This window comes from Carassius gibelio, chromosome B17 (genome assembly GCF_023724105.1).
Source record: "Carassius gibelio isolate Cgi1373 ecotype wild population from Czech Republic chromosome B17, carGib1.2-hapl.c, whole genome shotgun sequence".
NCBI lineage: Eukaryota > Metazoa > Chordata > Actinopteri > Cypriniformes > Cyprinidae > Carassius > Carassius gibelio.
In genome coordinates this window covers 3,878,447-3,898,194 of record NC_068412.1, presented here as the reverse complement: position 1 = coordinate 3,898,194, position 19,748 = coordinate 3,878,447, and the positions used below count along the sequence as shown (strand labels likewise).

Here is a 19,748-nt window from a genome sequence, read left to right as displayed (position 1 = left end):
TGTTTTCTTTTTTTACGTTTCATTAGTTCCTTCTGCTTTTATATAGCCTGGCACGACCATGAGAGCAAGATCACTTCTCTTTCAGTGTGAAAACTTCTTTATCTCATTTTCACAAATTAAAATGCTATATTAGTTATTTAATATTTCCTTTCAACAACGAGTTATGATTCTGAGAGAAAACGTGCCAGATGTCTGTTTGTTAAAGCAACAAATGCTACTTTCATGCACCTGATTATCAGGTAAACCTCACGCTCTTATTTCAATGTCTTTGCTGTGGTTATTTTAATAGTTTCCTTTGTACATTCGGTTCATCAGCATTGTTAAAACACATTTATCATTCAATGGAACTGTGCGTATGATTTAGACACTTACATTTCTGCTCCCTCCATGCAATAAATACACAGCTTACGACTGCTCAGGCAATGCTGTCGGTAAGATGCAGAAAGCCATTGACAAACTACAGAAAAGTAAGGTTACTTTACTTTAGTATTACTAGCCACGAGTCCTAAGGAGAGATCACACATCAGCTGCATCAGAGACGAACGGAGTCCGAGCTCAATCCTGTCACAGTCTCAGGTTGTAATAGTGGAGCGTGTGAAGGATAATGCTGTAAAAAATGCTGTAATTGCCTTAAGTTGCTTTTTAAATTCTAAATCTGTTCATTTCACAAGGTTGTTATTTTTATGAAGTTGAAATATATATTTTTTCAATTTATTTTCAAATAGTTTCATTCAATTTTGGTAAATATAATGTCCAATAAGTATATATTTAATTACAGCATGTATGATTTACTATATGTAAAATGGTGTGATTGATATACAGTAGTCAACCTTTCAGGTCAATCAAAAAGTTCATTAAAAATGTACTAATGCAAGAACACATTTTTGTTTTAGGACAACTTTGATGAAATGTTTTGATCCACTTCAAATGTTGACTACTGTATATATACACAGTATTATTTTCCTCAGCTGTACAGTGTATGTCAGAGAGCATATTGTTTTTATTCAGCTCAGTGTCTTCAGTGATCAAGACAATCCTGAATGAATTAAGTGAGCGCTGTCCAAATAGACATTCAAACCACACGCTTGCACGAGAACAAGAGCGCTGTCTGCCGACTGTCATTCTGCATTTGGCCGTCGCTCCTGCCATTACCCATACATGTCCTAATTGAAATGCCTCGCAGCAGTTAAATGTACACGGACACAAGCAGAATGGCCGAGTATTTCAAGCACTTTGCCTATTGTTACTCACACAATGCCACTCAACCGGCTCTTTTATTGTGCAGGTATGAAGAGCTGAAACTCAGCTTGAATAATGTAACAGTAGCTGGTTATCCTCTATGTAAATAGCGAGCGAGCAGCAGAACCGGCCTCGGTTTGGGTCAGGTATTATGTAAAGCGAGCCGAGCCTGAATTTGTGAATGTAATTTAGCGAGGTGCGATTCGAATGGAAGTACTGAAAGCACCCAGGGATCTTTTGTTTTCAATGCTGTCTCATCTGTTTTGTTGGCTCATGTTTCTTCATCTTTGCAGCACACGCTGTCCCTGTTCTGTAGAGTCTCACAGCCACAGGCAATTTATCAAATTGAGTAAAAGATGATTTTATAAATAAAGTGATTTATAGAGCGATCTTTTGATCACTTTGATGGATGCGGTGGTGCGCTGTAAAACTCTTCTGCATTAGCTTGTTTTCATTGGGTTATTTTTGGATGGGCAGACAGGAGCAACGTCCTGCGAGTGGGAAGCACCTCACTTTTCTCTTTTCTCTTTGTCTCCCACCAGGTAACATCGAGTACAGCTGTCCGGCCACCAATGAGTGTGAGATCACGAAAAGAAGACGCAAGTCCTGTCAGGCGTGCCGCTTTATGAAGTGCTTAAAAGTGGGCATGCTGAAGGAAGGTGAGGGGAAGTTGCTTTTAAAAGTAATGCATTTCAATATTGCGTTGCTCCCTAAAAAATGAACTAATTACATTACTTTAATTTTGGTTGGTACTTTAAAAGAACCGAACATATCACTTAGTTTAATATTCTAAACCAGGGGTGCCCAAACTCAGTCCTGTAGGGCCGGTGTCGTGCAGAGTTTAGATCCATCCCCATTTAGACACACCTGAACCAGCTAATCAAGATATTGCTAGGTATACTAGAAACCTCAATGCAGGTGTGTTGAGGCATGCTGGAGCTAAACTCTGCAGGACATCAGCCCACCAGGGCTGTGTATCGGCAAGAATCTGCCGACACGATACGTATCACGGTACAGGGGTTGCAATATGATGTGTTGTGATACATAGCGATACAGTAAGCAAGGCGATATATTGGCATATTTCTTATTTTAGGAATAGGATGTATTTTTAGGTAAACTGTCACTGAGAACACACCATTATATGCAAACCTTAGCAAAAAAAAAAAAAGAATAAAAAGTGGGATCTGCATTTGAAATAATCTGTTCCTGTGACATTCAACGTTATTGAAACACTTGTGCAGTATGAGGAAAGTGGGAAAAATTCAAGTGCTTGCAGGATTCTTTAGTAAAATATATAAAATGTATTTGATAAAAAGATCATACATATTATTAGATCCTACTTTAAAGGTTCACAGTTTAAGTTTACAATTGAGACATACAATGTCATAACTTTTTGATTGGAACAAAAAATTATATCTGCTTAACATCAATGAAAACTGCAGTTTCAGAGGTTCCACCTGTGCCGCGGTCCCGGGTGGACGTTAGCACATAAGACCAAACGTCTTCACACTTCAGCTTTGTACACCGAGGTGGGAACTGGAACAGTTATTTCATCCTCCAGTACTGGCAGCGAACTATATCAATGCTAACGACAGTGGTGTGCCTTAATGCTAGTATTTCCTGTCACTGTTTAAGCTCAGAGATGAAGACTGCTATCTAGCTGGCGTGATACGAACTCAAAACAAAATAACTGCCACTAATCGTGCATGAATCGATATTCTGTTTTTGAGAATGGATACAGTGATAATAAAGCTTATTTTATTTCTATTTAATTTTATTACAAATGTATAATAAAACAAATACTAAAATTTGAAAAATTACTAAAATGTTATCTTATTTTAAAAATAAAAGTAAAAATATATATGTAAGTGCAACTAATTCAAAATATTTCAAAAATATATATTAGTATAGTGTCCTCTTAGATCCGGATAGATAGATCACTTCATTAAACTTTGTACAAGGGTAGATAATTTAGGGTTAGGTTAAGCCAAGTCAAGGGCCTAAACTTTTCTCGACCTTATTCATAATTACATCAAACCTTAAAATCTAATTATGGAAATTATGTGTTGCTTTGATGTATTTATGCAACAATCTGATTGATTTCTTGAACTTTTTAAATTCATACATTCTTAAAGAGACTGTTCATATATATTTGTGCATAGGAAAATAAGAAAGATTGTGTTTTATAATGAGGAGAAACACGTCTCTTGTCTTGTGTTTTTGGCATTGAAGATTGGATGTCAAAAATTGACATGAACATGGACAGGTGTTGTGACACCCTCATCCTCAAAAACCATCAACAAGTGTTGTTTTAGTGTTATTTTAATATTTATATACAGTATTATTGGAACAGTTTATGATATTTAAAATTAACTTTTTCAGTTTTCATTTCAGTAATTTTGCTGTGCTTTATTATCTCATTTTTCGTTTTTTATATGCAAATTTCTTTTTAGCTTTATTATTATTAAAGGTTTAGTTTTAGTAAATGTAGTACTTTAATGTTTAAGTAACTTTATAGTTGACAAATAGTATTTGTTCGTAACTTTTATTATCTTCTGTCATTTTATTCCATAAAGGCATTTTGTATTATTATTATTTATTTTTTTTTTTTCATCTAATATTTACATTTTATTTTATTTAGTTAACATTTAGTTTTTTATTAGCCATAGTTTGAGTTCTACTTTTGGTTAACAGTAACACCAGCATGTACAAATCTATTTAAAATCAAAGAAAAATAAAAAAAAATACGAAGAGGATGAACATAATGTTTGCTGAACTTATTGCCTGTACCTGCTGTTCATTACAAATCATTTTCATTTCCTAGCATGCAAGCGTTTGAGATTGAGCTTGCGTATCGCTCTAGTTCACGTCCGTGTGAAGTATGTTTTTCCGTTCACCTCAGCAGATCTTTCATTAGGTCACATTTTACTTTGTAATGTCATTTGTTGGCCTTTAAATCAGTCACACAGTCTGTACTGACTCCATCAACCACACGGCAGTGATCAGAGCCGAGCGCAGTGCTTGCCAGAGACACACAAGCCATGTTAGACTCGTAAATGTTGTTGGCTGGTGTCAGAGTGCTGGACCTGAGGGGCTGCTGGCACAAGTCGCGCTCACATGCAGTAAATAATTGTGCCTGTTGGGTCGAGAGACAGGAATATGCTGAATAGGTCGATCCGTGTGCCTGACTAATAGAAGTGTAACAGTATTCCGACTGGAAAGGCTTCTGTCCCAGGGCACACGCTCTCTCCCCGACGTATTGATCTGCTAAATGTTTTCCGAACATCTCAGCTCTCTTCCTGCGGATGCTTTTTTAAAGTCATGCCATGTGGGACATAAGTGACAATTAAATATGCTCACAGATATTTCTTTCTCTCTTACTTTCACCTTTTTTCATGTCTCACGGCATTCATGTTAATGCAGTGAATGCGTGTTTTTATGCACACTGATAACGTAAGAGCATGTGTGTCCAGGCTGGATTTAAAGTAATGTAATGTGTGTAGTTCACCCACAATCCATCTGTGAAAGCTCTTCTGTCTATATGGAGCTGAATGAAGTAACGGAATCTCTCCACTGCACGAGACACCGAGAATGAATCGCATTACTCGCTGATGAAAAATTCATGCAAATATATTATCTGCAGGAATAAGAGCCCAGAAAATAGGGAGGGATTGTCAGAAATGAATCACCTGTGTCGAGGCAAGAATTAGAGCTTAAACTATAAGATGAAGGAGCAGACGGCAACAATGACATCAGTGCATGTCTCTGCAGGCCTTGAGATGTGAACAATTCTGTCGATGTTTTGTTTTTAATATTTCTGAAATAAGTCTATTCTGCTCACCAAGGTTGCATGTATTTGATCAAGAAATGTAGTAAAAAAATATAAAATATTATTAGGATTTAAAATTCTATTTAATAGGATTTAGGATTTGTTTTCTGTGTGAATCTGTGTTAAAGTGTAATGTATTTCTGTGATGTACAGCTGTATTTTCAGCATCATTCCTCCAGTCTTCAGTGTCACATGATCTTCAGAAATCATGATAATATGATCATTTACTGCTCAAGAAACTTTTCTGATTATTGTCAATGCTGAAAAGAGTTGTGTTGTACAATATTCTTATGGAAACTGTATTTGGTGAATATATAGGAAGTTCAAAAAGAACTAGAAATATTTTCTAACATTATAAATGTTTTTACTGTCATTATTATTATTTTTTTAGCCCTGATATAATACAATGTAAGGATTATTTAAGGAAAACAATAGGGCAACTTCAGACAGCACTAAACATGACAGATGCCCTGTGTAACTGGCTGGGTTTGTCTTTTACTCTTCAGAAATGATCATTTCTAACACTTTCTCACTGTCAGTCCACATGTTACTGAACATCTGCAAAACCACTTCAGTTCTGTGTTAGTGTTGAGAGTTTAATTAGCTTTTTCAACATTATAAAAATGTTCATACATTGCACAAATGAATATGATGATACAAACAGGCATCTTGTTGGCCGTCCCTCGTCCCTCCTCATGTGCAAGGTCACTGTCTGTCTCCGATCCGACTCTACGTGAGCGCCAAATCAATCAGGCCTTTCAAGGCGACAGGGAATGAGTGGCAGAGGGTCACGTCTGTCCGTGTCTACCCTCACCATACGACCAGAGCCACGGCCGAGCAGCTGTGAGACGAACGAAGGTCACACGCTTAATGCAGATATCTCACCTGATCATAACTTTACAGGACAGGACAGCACCTGCATGAACCGTCAGAAACTCTCCTTTCTGTTTGAGGATGTACCGCAAATTCTCATGCTGTGTTTACCAGAGACAAACCTGAAGAAAGAGCGTCTCTCCACATTTTTGTATTCAACATAGATAATAATCAGAAATGTTTCTTGAGCAGTAAATCATCATATTTTCATGATTTCTGAAGATCATGTGACACTGAAGACTGGAGGAATGATGCTGAAAATACAGCTTTGATCACCAGAATAAATTATATTTTAACAAATACAGTATTCAAAGAGAAAAACGCTATTTACAATATAACTATATTTACTGTATTTATTATCAAATTAATGCACAATACAATACATAATTAGCAAAATTGTGAAAATTGATAGAAACATTGGTTAATTTCCAGTACTTGAGTTGTTTTATTGTCTGTTTTATTGGCCATAAACAAGCTGATTATTACCAAATGAGCTCTATAGGTCTATATTATTTTGTTTTGCTTATCCACAGGTGTATTAATCACCCATAATAGAGTAGTACAGAAGAGATACAAATTACTTTAATCAGTAATGACAGAATAATCATTTCAAAGTTAATAAAACTGAAGAGTTTATCAGCCGCGTTTTCTGAGCAAAGGATGTTTTCAGTCGTGAGATTTCCTGCATAGTCCTGAACCGCCCCATTCCCTCGAAACAGGAAGTGATCAATAAGAGGACTCAGATATCAGGGACCACAGGTTTTTTTCCTCTGATCAATGGAAGCGAATAGGAGCTGGGAAGAAAGGAGCTGATACTATTGAGAGATTACACTGACGTAATCCAAAGACTCTTTAAACCCAAAAGACTCACATCGCTCACATTCTCAAGCTCTAGACGTCTGATTTCTGTCTGCCTTAAAATCTTTAGAGAATTATGTGTTTGTCCACTGGAGAAAAAATAAACCGTCCTGCACCACGTGCCTCAATATGTGTCTGATATACTGGCTTTGGACATCAGAAGAATACTATTAGCACTTTTTAGTGTTTTATTGACATTGTATACCCAACAGCAATAAGATCAAATGGTTGCTTAAAAAATATATAATAATTAATTACCCACATGTTATTCCGACCTTGTGTTTGTGTTTTCCTCACAAAGAACTACAGTGAACGTGGACAGTGATTTATACTGTCAAAAAGAAGACAAAGAAGCTCGCCTCTTATTTTCACATTTGTTGGACATTCTGCCAAACATAACACTTTTGAAAGACATGAGTGTGAATAAATGACGACTGAATGCTCATTTAATGTGAGTGATTCCATATAAGACACATATCCGAGTGTGTGAACCGTGTGTGTGTGTGTGTGTGTGTGTGTGTGTGTGGCGGTGGTTTCCCTCGAGGCCTCTCTGAACAGGTGAGAGGATTACCACAGGCGTGAACATGTGTTTTCCACCAGAGAGCCTAGATCACTGCTGGACAAGGACGACACACTCTAGATCATCTCAACAGGGAGACAGATGACTGCTTGATCACAAAACACACACTCGCAGTTTAACGGCAGTGGAGACACGTACTGAATTTAATAGATCATGAGTCAAATCATCTGTGTGGGGAAGGATGGTTGGGGCTGATAATTGTATATCTGAAGGGAACTGACTGTATTCAGAAAAGTTTTGATGGCATTGTCAACGTATGATGCCAAATCATTTAAAGCACAGCGGTGCTTTGTGCATGGCGTGACCACTGTATTTCTGCTTTTCCATAAGTGAATTAGCATTTCGATGCAGCCCATATGACGCTTTTGTTCAGATCAATCATGTGAGATGCATAGTCATTTGTAAGGCTGAAAGATTAAAAATACGTATTTAATCCTTTTTAATTTGTTTCAATTGTGCTCTTTATGGTTGTTTTACCATTTAGGATGTTTCAAAACAGCATTGCTACCTAGACAAAACATAGGTCTGTTTTTTTTTTAAAGAAATTTTCAGAAGAAAAATACCCCAAATGTGAAACTTTTAGGAGCTTGTCACAGGGGCAGTACCCATAATGGCACAACTTTGTACCTTTCTACCTCTAAAAGGTGCATATTCAGGTACCACTATACATTTTGCAGGGGTAAAGGTATCCCTTTGAGGATGAGTTGTACTCCTAAAGGTCAGATTTGTATATTTTTCCAGAAAGTGCATTAAACTACAGCGATAAACATTCAGTTGTCCTTTGGCAGGATTGTAGTGCATGAGTTTCTTCTTTTGTTGGCACCGTCTTTGGGAAGAGTGCCTGATTGGGTCCGGCTGTGCTCGAGGAAGCTGCGGCACAGATGTTTTTGGGTTAGATGTCAGCTCTGTGGTCGGCTCGCCATATCTCTCATCACCGTTCCTGAGGAAAAATGCCAAACTGCCAAACGCAGGGCTGTTTGAAATAGTGCTGATGCGAGGCCTGTTCAGATGGGGGCTGTCGGCAGCCATGAAAGGTAGAGTTCACCGTGGCCTTAGGACATGGCCCTGTGAATTTCCTAGCTAAAAACAGGTCAGCCTAAGCTCCATGAGGCACTGCCAACCATCCCAGCCATGCTGACACTTTCCCCTCGCCCAGATGAACAGGTGAGACCACCAAAAATAAAGGCCCCTGCCAAGTCCAGCGAACCCCCGACAGGAGTGTGGACAGGCCCTTTTGTAAGGGCTTTGCTCAGGAGAGTATTGTTGTTTTGTGAGAGGAAAGGGAGCCCGGGGTCAGCTGGCCCTCGCGCAGTCACTGGCCTGAGGACTAATCCACACTCAGATGCTTTCCGCGCTGGCCCTAAGCCCTCTCTCTCCCACACTGCCACGCTCTCTTTGAAGAAACGACATTTGAGATCCACTCGCTGTGAATCAGCGGCGGTCAGCGCCATAAAGCACACTCGCTTTCAGAAATGAATCGCTCTCGTATTTCATTGAAGATATCACTCATTCCTCTCATGCATGTGGAATCATCCAAAAGATGCATTCACTGCTCTTAGTGTCAATATGAAAAGTCATTCATAACTCATTTTACTTTTCTTAATTACAGCAAGAAACAGAAAAGCTGGTGCCCAACGTAGGGCTTTCAAATTGGGATTCAATACTGGTGGGAAAATATATTACTTTATTTATTACTTTATTATTTATTATTTATAACATACATGAGTCTCATCCTCAAATGTCACTAACAGATGTGACTAATCATCCAGTTCACATTGCACACAAAACTATGAAAAACATTCTTGGTCTAATAGGATCTGTTTGGACTGTGTAGCTGCATCTTTTCAATATTTGTCCTGATTGGACCAGTGATCTAAAGATGATACACCGTCCATTACAAATCAGATGTGGCGTGAGGAGCATGAGGAATTGTGCTTTGTTTGTTCTTATTGTCTTAACATCAATATGAAATGGCATTCGTAACTCACTTTACTTCCACATTTAACTACAGTGAGAAAGAACAAGTTGTTTACTTGTTTAATGAAACATTATGAATACAAACATTTGCTTGTCTTCTGGAGTAACATGCATGAGTCTCATCCTCAGACATCACTAACATTTCGTTTTACATAACATAAAAAAGTCACACCTTTTCACACATTTTATGGTCAAATTCCCACTATTAACAACAAACTCAATAAACTACAAATTTTCTGATCATTAAAAGTAAGGTCTTTGTTAAGTTTAAGTAAGGGGTTTAAGGATTAAGGGATCTAAAATATGCCCATGCAGAATAAGGCATTAATATGTGCTCTATAATTACTTATAAACAGCCACTATGCTAGTAATATGCATGCCACTTAGTGAGAATTGGTCCTTAAAATAAAGTGTCATAGGGTCTGAAAGACCTCATGATACACTGATCTGTCCATTATAAATCAGACAGATCCTCTCATGTGGCATAAGCAGCAAATTAACTCATCCAAAAAATGCATTCTGTTCTCTCATGGTCTTAACATTAACATGAAATGGCATTCATAACTCATTTTACTTCCACATACAGCGAGAAACAAAAAAAGTTGACACCCAAAGTAGGGCTTTCAAATTGAGTTTGAATACAGGTGTGAAAGTTACTACTTTTTTAATAAAACACTTTGAAGACAAACATTTGTTCTGCATTGGAATAACATGCACCTATGAGTCTCATCCTCTAGTTCACAATGCAGATAAAACTGTAAAAATGTTTTTCATTTGACTGTATATGTGTAATTTCATGATACATGTTTTGCTGATTGAACCAGTTGAGGCTGCAATCTAAAGGTCTCCATTACAAATCAGCCTTTTTCTTTCATCTCTTTCCCTCACTTATTCTCACGCTGACCCCTCTTGCTCCAGGTATAACGGGAAACTAGAAAGTGCCAATGTTTAATTCCTGCCAGCATCTGTTTAATTATGAAAGTTACTATTCTGATTAAAACAGGCACCTATGTACCTCTAAATTTTCACAGGATGGCTGATGGCAGCATGTGACATGGAGCGTTTTTCCATCTGAATCCCAGTCCACAAGATTTTTAAAGAAAACCATATACAGTACAAAAAAAAAAACAAAAAAACGAATAATAATAATAATACGTTTAAACCAGACTGAGGTGGTTTGCCAGTTTTAGCTGACCTAGTTTGATGTTTTAAAATGGTTTGGGGAGACTAACTTAACCTGCAGAGACTAGTTTCAGCATGGATATTTCCCATCTTCATTAGCAAAACCTGACCATTTTGTATTTAATCTATTTAACGTTAGTAACATTAGCATTATATTCCAGATTTGTTGGTATGAGAATTTAGCAACTAGACTGCGACAAAGAATGAGAATATGCCTTTGTTTAACACTAAAGTGATGTCCTTTAGGTATAATAAGCTTGTTAAGTCAAACTATTTGGGCCAGATTTAAATTATATTTACCGTGTGTTTAGTCATTCCAGTCTTTAGCATAATTCAAAATTATTTCATCTCGCTCCCAACCGTCTGTGAGTATCAATAAAAATATTAAAATTGTAGTTAGGAGAAATGAGATTTTACTGCAACTTAGCAACCATCAAATGATCTCCCAGAGTTTGCGAGGAAGAGTAGGACCACGGGGACCAGCGGGTAATTAGGTTAGTGGGTTGTCAGTGTCAGGAAATTGAAAGACAATCCTAATCAGATTTCTGTTTCTAGGGAATCAAATAATTTGTATAAGCAGAAGAAATCTCCCGATTTGGCTTCTAAAAAGATAATGCAGTTTGTTGTCACTGCTCTTTGTTGCACATTTTGATGAAATAGACATTATAACTCTATAAATGCAGTTATCAGTACATATTCTGAAGTTGTACATTTTATGGGAAATGTTGAAAATGCAAAGCGTAAACTGTCAGATGAACATTCTTGAGGCTGTGGTCATTGCATCTGAGTTACACTGTCCGTAAATTACGCAACAGTGTTTTGCACGTATGTTGCTGCTCTCATTTGTCGGCTGATTATGGATGCTAAATGGACTCCTTTTCTCCACTCAATGTTTTCCAGTTCTCCTTCGTCCCTGTTCTAATCTCACACTCTAGAATGTTCAATAAAGAAGGAGCAGGGAGAATTGTGGGAGTGTAATTTGCTATAGTGGCACATAACCTCCTCTGACACAGTGGTTGTAAAGGGATGAAATAATTTAGCCGCCAGGGAACTTTAACTGTTTTTTCTTTTTTTGGATTGACTAGAGTATGATGACAGAGTTTTATATGTGACCCTGGACCACAAAAAAACAGTCATAAAGGTTTTTAGATACTTATACATCATCTGAAAGCTGAATAAACAAGCTTTCCATTGATGTATGGTTTGTTTTGCTATGACAATATTTGGCCGAGATATAACTATTTGACAATCTGGAATCTGAAGTTGAAAAAAATAAAAAATAAAACCACCTTTAAAGTTGTCCAAATAAAGTTCGTAGCAATGCATATTATTAATCATTAAGTTTTAATATATTTACAGTAGGACATTTACAAAACATCTTCATGGAACATGATCTTTACTTTAATATCTTTAAGAGTTTTTGCATAAAAGACAAACAATTTTGAACCATACGATGTATTTTTTGGCTATTGCTACAAATATACTTATGCTACTGATAACTGCTTTTGTGCTTCAGGATCTCATATGTTTTTTTGTTTTTTTTGTTTTTTTGTTTTTTAAGCAATATTAATATAGTACAATAACAATTTAGATATTTTTAAGCAGTTGTCTATATAAATGGTCTGTGGTTTACAATTTTATTTCATAAATTGCTAGTAAATTAATTAATACATAAATAATTGCAAAGAAATGCAAGTAACACTTGAAGTAGAAAGATTGGAATAGTTTTTGTACATTGTACAATAAAAAACAACAACAACAACAACAACAAAAAAAAAAAAAATTGTATCATAGCCATGACATGTCAGCCCCAAATAAATTTAAATAAAGTGTTTTAGTCAAAAATAAAAATAAATAAATAAACAATTGTATGTCCCATTAATATTTAGCAATAGATAATTCAAATAGAAAAAAATAAAATAACACTAAGGCTGCTTATAATGTCATTTTGTCAACACAGTAAGATTTCCTGTCTGTTACCAAAAACAATTCAATAGAATGAGCTGAAAATGTCATTTTGTGATATAATAAAAACACAACACGCTTAACATAGTAATCCAAAATAATTGTTCATTCATCAACCTTTGGTCTTTTAAGTCACAGTTTCAGTTGTCATCTTTCCCAGTTCTCAAAAATCAGCCTAGTTTATCGATTTAGAGCTGTTTTTTTGGTTTGCATGTACAGTATAACTACCATCTATTCAAAATAGATTCAAATGCAGTCATAGTGTTACAGGTTTAGTAGTGGTGAGTAATGTACAAATGTACAAGCCTTCTTATCAAATAATTGGCTAATAAATAAGGGGTTAGTGTGGCGTTTATAGCGAGTGTGTTACATACATGCTAAACTTCAATAATATTTAGGTACTTTTATACATATCTATTGTTTTATGGTGGAAACTGGCCAGTTTTGTGGCTGATGCTGTATATACTGTAACCGTTCTTTGCTGTGCTATTGATAAGCTTAATAATGAGAAGGTCCGTCTGTGAGTTCATTGACCCTGTGTTAAATATTCATCTGTTTAGATGTGTGGCAGGTGCTCAGTGTTCACATATGGAGGCCTGACACCTCCGTCACACGCTGAGAGCGCAGCACTCGTCCCGCTGATCCCTCGCTCCCTCAGTAGTGTCTGTCCGACTTTAAGGCTTGTATGTTTTTGTGTCTGTGAATCTGTCAGCTCGTTCCTCGGTTTAAATTACCCTTAAAAGGAGAAATTATTTATTTACACTCTAATAATGTTACTACAGAGGCTTGTTTGTGTGTGTGTGTGTGTCAGAAAAACACAAAGCAAATACTAGCTCCATTCCAAAGGAATATTAAAATAGTACATATTTTGCACAGATTAGCACAGAAACAATAGAAATCTTCTAAATTCTTTCACTTGAAATAAATATTTTATTTGTTAATGTGTGTTTAATATCTCTCAGTGCTTTTGAATCACTGAGATGCTATTGAAGTTTTTAATAATATTATAAAATAGTTTATATATGGCTGCACCAATATAATGACGTGAATAATCCTGCTACTCTAAAGCAGTACTAAACTGCAGTGGAAACACAAACTGAGCCGAGTCGCGCCGTGCTGTACCGTACTGAGCGGTACCAAGCCGAGTCGTACCATGCAGTGGAAAAGAGCCATTTGCAATCGTCTTTAAATGGCTTTGGTTGGTTGGTTTCTCACAACACCCATCATATGTTATAAAAAAGTTTATGTTCTTCAAACTCAATGAAATTTTTGCTCACAGATGTAATGTGTATTTTACTCACAGATGTAATGTGTATTGAAATGTGTATTGATTTTAAAGTCCGTTTACGTGTGTGTTGTATTGTTTGTGTCTGATCAGGTGTACGGCTAGATCGCGTACGAGGAGGCCGACAGAAATACAAGAGGAGAATGGATGCAGGAAACACAGCCTACCTGGGGCTCACACTGCCACCGCCAGCCAAAAAACCCTGTGAGGACAGACACACACACACACATATCCTCACACATTTCTTATATTTCTAAATGAAAAAAAAAAAAATTCACATTCACATCACACTGTGAATGCAATGCATGTTCATTTACATGTATTTGTGATATTTTGAATGCAGTGCATTCAATGCATTTTGTGTGTGCAATTATTGGATTGGTGTGTAACATTCTGAGAAAAAGGCAAAAAGTTTTGAATTGTTTGTAAGCAGTTGAAAAAACCCTAAGACATTCAAACATCCAGCATAGTACAAAACTTTCATTTTGTAATCATAAACATTATATCAAGATTATATATATTGCTTATATGTTATAACATTTTACATTATATATATATATATATATATATATATATATATATATATATATATATATATATATATATATATATATATATATATATATATATAATAATAAGCATGACACCATTAATATGCATAACTACTCATCAGTTAACCATAATTAGTGTTAATAACTTCATGTTGGAAGCTTTTATAATGAGTTATTATTAGGGGTGGAACGCTTCAACACTCATGGTTTTAGAGTCACGCTTTCAGTGCGGCTCGGTATGTACAATATTTAGGCGAAAACTGTACTGTCAAAAATTTTTTTATTAATAATAAAATTCTAAATAATAATAATAGAGAAAATAAGAATAACAGACACATATATTAGCCGAACCTTGTTTTACGTGTTATTGATAGCAAACCATATTACAGGTGCATTTTCAGATTTAAGTTAAACCGCAGTACCAGCGCGTGCCGAATCGTTTGTGGAGAACTGTACGGTTAGATTTTTTTCTGTGAACCGTTACATCCCTAGTTATTATGGTTTATTAATGTTTATCAGTACACAAACAATGGCATAAAAATGTAATTATAAATTCTCAGTATTTCAATATTCGGTGTTTTTGCTGAAGCTCGATAAACTGCTGATCATTTAAACATCGTGAATCATGACTGTGACAAATGAAAGTATATTTAATATACTATAATGAATTACAATGGTTTATTAACGAGTGTGAATATAATCACACAATTGCAGAAAACATATATTATGAATAGTTTGTGAATATTGCTGCAGTGAAGCTGAATCAAATAATTGATGCTCTATTTTTTATCATGTTTCCAGTGTCCAAGTGATTTCACATCATCGTAACTCTATTTGATCCTCCTCCTCATCCTCAGTGACGAAGATTGTGTCCCATCTACTGGTAGCAGAGCCAGAGAAGATCTACGCCATGCCAGACCCGACCATGCCTGAGAGCGACATCAAAGCGCTTACCACACTGTGTGACCTGGCTGACCGCGAGCTGGTGGTCATCATCGGCTGGGCCAAACACATCCCAGGTCAGTGAGGCAGTGCAAAAAGCATGTGCTTGTCCAAATTCATATTTATCATTTCAGATTATTATTTTCTAAGAAATAAAAAGGGGCCATGAAGTTCGGTGGTACAATTGGTATTCGGTGGTAAAGGTGTACACTTTAGCTTCATGATTACTACTGCTATTTCACTACCTTTCATAATAAAATCCAAATTAAAATTCATCCTCAACTAATACAGAATGATTATACAAAATTTTGCAAGTGTGAAAACATTTCATTCTTTGGCAGTTAAAATCAGACATGTTAAAGATTTTGGTATATAGGGAAAAAGTAACTGTTGTGTACACATGCTGACTCAGTGCCGTCCATCTGTGTTGTGTTTTTTGGAAAAACATTTAATCATTAGCTGGGTGAAGTGCTATCTATGAAGGAGATTAGGAGGATGTTCACCCACACACACACAGTGCTGACGCACAGAAGGGAACTTACAGCCGACTAGAACACTACTGACCCAAAAACACAGTCTCCTCAAAGTGCTCCTCAACATGCACATGCACACACACATTGGCATATGTGGTTTACAGGGAGTCTTTATAGACGTAATGGTTTTTCTACTGTACAAAACTGTATTTTCTGTCCCTTTCCCCTAACCCTACACCTAAAACTACCCCTCACACAAAACGCCTTAGGTTACACCTTGACGCCTTGAGTGCTCGAAACCAAGCCAGCATCTCCAGACAATTAATATGCCACATCAGATGGCGACCGCTGAAATACTACTGTAAAACCTGGATTCCATCTCGTGATGAGGGACCACCTCAATGGCCTCCTTCTTCAATACGGTATTCACTTCCTGTTCCACAACCAGAGTCTGCTCTGGTCTGGCCAACGTTGGAATAACCCCGTTGAATCTCGGCGGTGGAGAGCCGAACTGAATACGATAGCCTTTTTCTACCATGTGTAGGACCCTTTGAGATACATTTGGCAGTAGATTCCATGCTGCTAAATAATCTACTATGGGAATCAGTCTCTCGAGACTGACCTCTGGTGTTATAGAGGCAGTTAGATCGGTGCCCTGGAGAAGGGCACCAGCAGGGGGCAAACGATCTAACTGTTTTAGAGACCCTTGAAGGGGTGGCAAGCCTCTCATCTCTGCTACGCTTGCAGGTTGAAGAAACTGAGAGCAACGCTCTCTGGAAGCAGCTGTGCCCAGCTCTGGCAGGGATGGCAGACCGACTTTCCGAGGGCAATGAAGTGACACGGACACTGTGTGATGCGGTGTACACCACTCTGTACACCCTCTGATGCTTCGGTAATTCTTTGCTTTGGTAACTGCCCTGAGATCCATTTCGGGCTTAGGAGTGCCTGGCCCAGAGCTGTTTTTGAGCCTTACAGTACAAGGAGCTGGTATGTGGAGAGGGCATCTTCCGCCAAGAGGCCCCCTTCCACCCAGAGGAACTTTTGAAATGCCACCGCTTGCTTACACACCTCCTGGTACCTGTCGACGACCAAGTTGACAATGTCGCCGAACAGGCCAAAAGGCAGCAGCACCCTTCCATGAGGCAGATCCTGTCCCTTTCTTTCATATTGGACAGGGTCAGTCATGAGTGTCTCTTTGCGGCCACCATAAATGCCATCGACCGGCTGATGGTGCAAGCAGTCTATTTGGTGGCACGGAGGGAGAGATCAACAGTCCGCCTCAGCTCTGAAATATTGTCGGACTTGATCTCCTCTCCCTCATCAAGCTCTTACCTCATCAAGCTCTTACGGCTTGGTACGCCTGTAACACAGCCATTGTGTGCAGTCACGTACTAGCCTGAATCAAAATCAAAAGTGGTGCTGAACGGCTTGGAAGGCAACACCGGAGCCTTCAGAGATGATGCATCACCGGTGGACAGATAGCTCGCAAGCGTCTGCTCCCCCTGTGACATCACTGTGTAACCATGCTCTCCCAGCTTCGCCACACTGTGAAAGTGAAAGTGAAGTGAAAGTGACATTCAGCCAAGTATGGTGACCCATACTCAGAATTTGTGCTCTGCATTTAACCCATCCGAAATGCACACACACAGAGCAGTGAACACACACACACACACTGTGAGCACACACCCGGAGCAGTGGGCAGCCATTTATGCTGCGGTGCACGGGGAGCAGTTGGGGGTTTGATGCCTTGCTCAAGGGTGGTATTGAAGGTGGAGAGAGAGCTGTACATGCACTACCCCCACCCACAATTCCGTCCGGCCTGAGACTAGAACTCACAACCCTTCGATTGGGAGTCCATCCCTCTAACCATTAGGCCACGACTTCCCCCCCACTGCCATAGTAATCAGATGCGGGGATGAAGAGGCAGGCCGAGAATGGCCGATTCCATGGTCTGGTGATCTCACTGTGCAAATCGAGAAAGAAAGGCAGGCTTCTACGTGGAGGTTGTGGTCTTGCCCGCAGAAAGCATTCATCGAGCTTGCTTTTCTGTGGTTCATATTTTTTCCTGGTGGGCCAATCGATGATAAGCTTAGCCACCGCACAAGTTACCACCTCCAAGAGCTCCTCGTACTGGGGCGATTGAGGTGGCAAATCTTCTTCGACACTCTCCACATCAACCTCCTTGGAGGAAGATAGGCGAATTGTCGATCCCTCTCCCCGAGGAAAAAAAAATGCGGAGCTTCCGACCCCAGGGACTGGGCGCCAGAAGTGGTAGGTGAGGAAGGAGATGGGGACTCACCCCTTTTTCCATTCCCTCTGTCAGATCCACCTGGGAACCCCACAGGCGATGGCTCCCTCCTTCAAGAGAGCCTTCCTGAAGTGAAGTGTCCGCATTAGCATGCGCTCACAATGCAGACAGTCGGCTCCCAAACAGACCACGCACAGACTAATATAGCTAATATAGCGCGAGCAGGGAGGAACACACAGTCTGAAATCGCCCAAATATTTGGTCTTAGCAGGTGCTTTTGACATGGTGAAACTTATGACAGACAACACCAAATGAGACCCACAAGACAGACTGATTACACATGCACACACAGTGTGCTTGCTGAATGACAACAGAGTTGGTGCCAGCTGCGCAGCATGTGCTTTTATAGCTTCCTGGTCATTTATGTCACCACGCCTGTGACGTCACGCCTTACCATTGGACCGATGGCACACGATATCCAGAGTCACTCATGCTTATTTTTTTGTTTTTGTTTTGCGTTGATATTATTCTTATTTTTTTTTTTTTTTTGCTTCCTGTTTTTCTTATATTTTTATGTTATTATTATTTATTTACTTTGCTTAGTCAGTGCATCAGAAATATTTTATTTTGTTTTTCATTTTGTTATAATTTATTATTTCACAATTATTTATTTATATTTATTTGGTTTATTTTATTTATTTATTGTATATATGTATACGCTTCGTCAGCAATGTGTATCTTCAATTTAGGTTGAGAAAATGTTTAATGCACATTGTTGTTACTGGTTTTTGATAAAATTAATACATTTAATTGTTCACATATTCATGCATTTAAATTAAGCAATTCAGTAAATGTATTTTCTGTCATCAAATGATAAATATATAATATATCAGAGGCTAAATTATCCCATATTGTTCATTAGCATTTAGTGTAGTAAATAATACACTACTGATAATTTTGTTAATGTAGACTATGACGAAAAATGTTTGTTGACAAGCTTTTTTTCCATGACTAAGACGAGACTACAGTAAAATCAATAAATGATAACTAAGATCACATGCAGTTTACATTATCTATATCTACATGCAGTTTCGTTGACAAAATAAGACTCACTCCTCATTGCGGAAGCACCGCCGCAGATGATCTGAAAAACAAACAAGTTGGAGTTTAACATCTAAATGAAAGTCTCAGCCAGTCTGTGTTCTGTCATTCATCTGTCATCAAGTGTTTGCAATTGTGATCGCTGAAAAAAAATACACTTACTCAATCTCTGTTGTTTTAATAGAGAAATAGACTATTTGAATTATGAAATTACTAGGAATGTCACTGTTATAATAACTTTGGTTTGTTTTAGCTGTTTACATAAAGCCTATAAAAAATCAGTAGACTAGATGAGGTAAAATACACCATGTGTGTGTCCACATTCTATTTATTTGTGCTTACTGGAGAAAGTGCAATACCTAAAATGATAAAGTACATTTCTCAAATCAAAACAATCATTACGATTATAATTTCGAGATTTTTATTTGTATTTTCTTTTTCTTTTTTTATATCAGTTAAATGATTATACAAAATGACGAAAATATGACTAATATTTAATTGATTAAAACCAGACTAAAATGCTTATACATTTCAAAGAATAAACAAAAAAATTTGTCTAAATATGATAAATGAAATGTACATTTGAGTAAGACTAAGACTAAATTAAAAATAGCTGCCAAAATTAATACTTCTGTACGGTTAAAC

The 19,748-nt window shown here is 37.6% G+C and overlaps 1 protein-coding gene across 1 annotated transcript in view; it reads left to right on the top strand.

The window, feature by feature from the left end:
* Positions 1-19,748, top strand: part of LOC127975810 (steroid hormone receptor ERR2-like) — an 86,012-nt gene that overhangs the window by 42,429 nt on the left and 23,835 nt on the right. Inside the window, exons 3-5 of the mRNA XM_052579798.1 lie at positions 1,782-1,898; positions 13,882-13,992; positions 15,197-15,358. Of these exons, the coding sequence (XP_052435758.1) occupies positions 1,782-1,898; positions 13,882-13,992; positions 15,197-15,358 (390 nt within the window). The remainder of the gene's footprint in view (positions 1-1,781; positions 1,899-13,881; positions 13,993-15,196; positions 15,359-19,748) is intronic.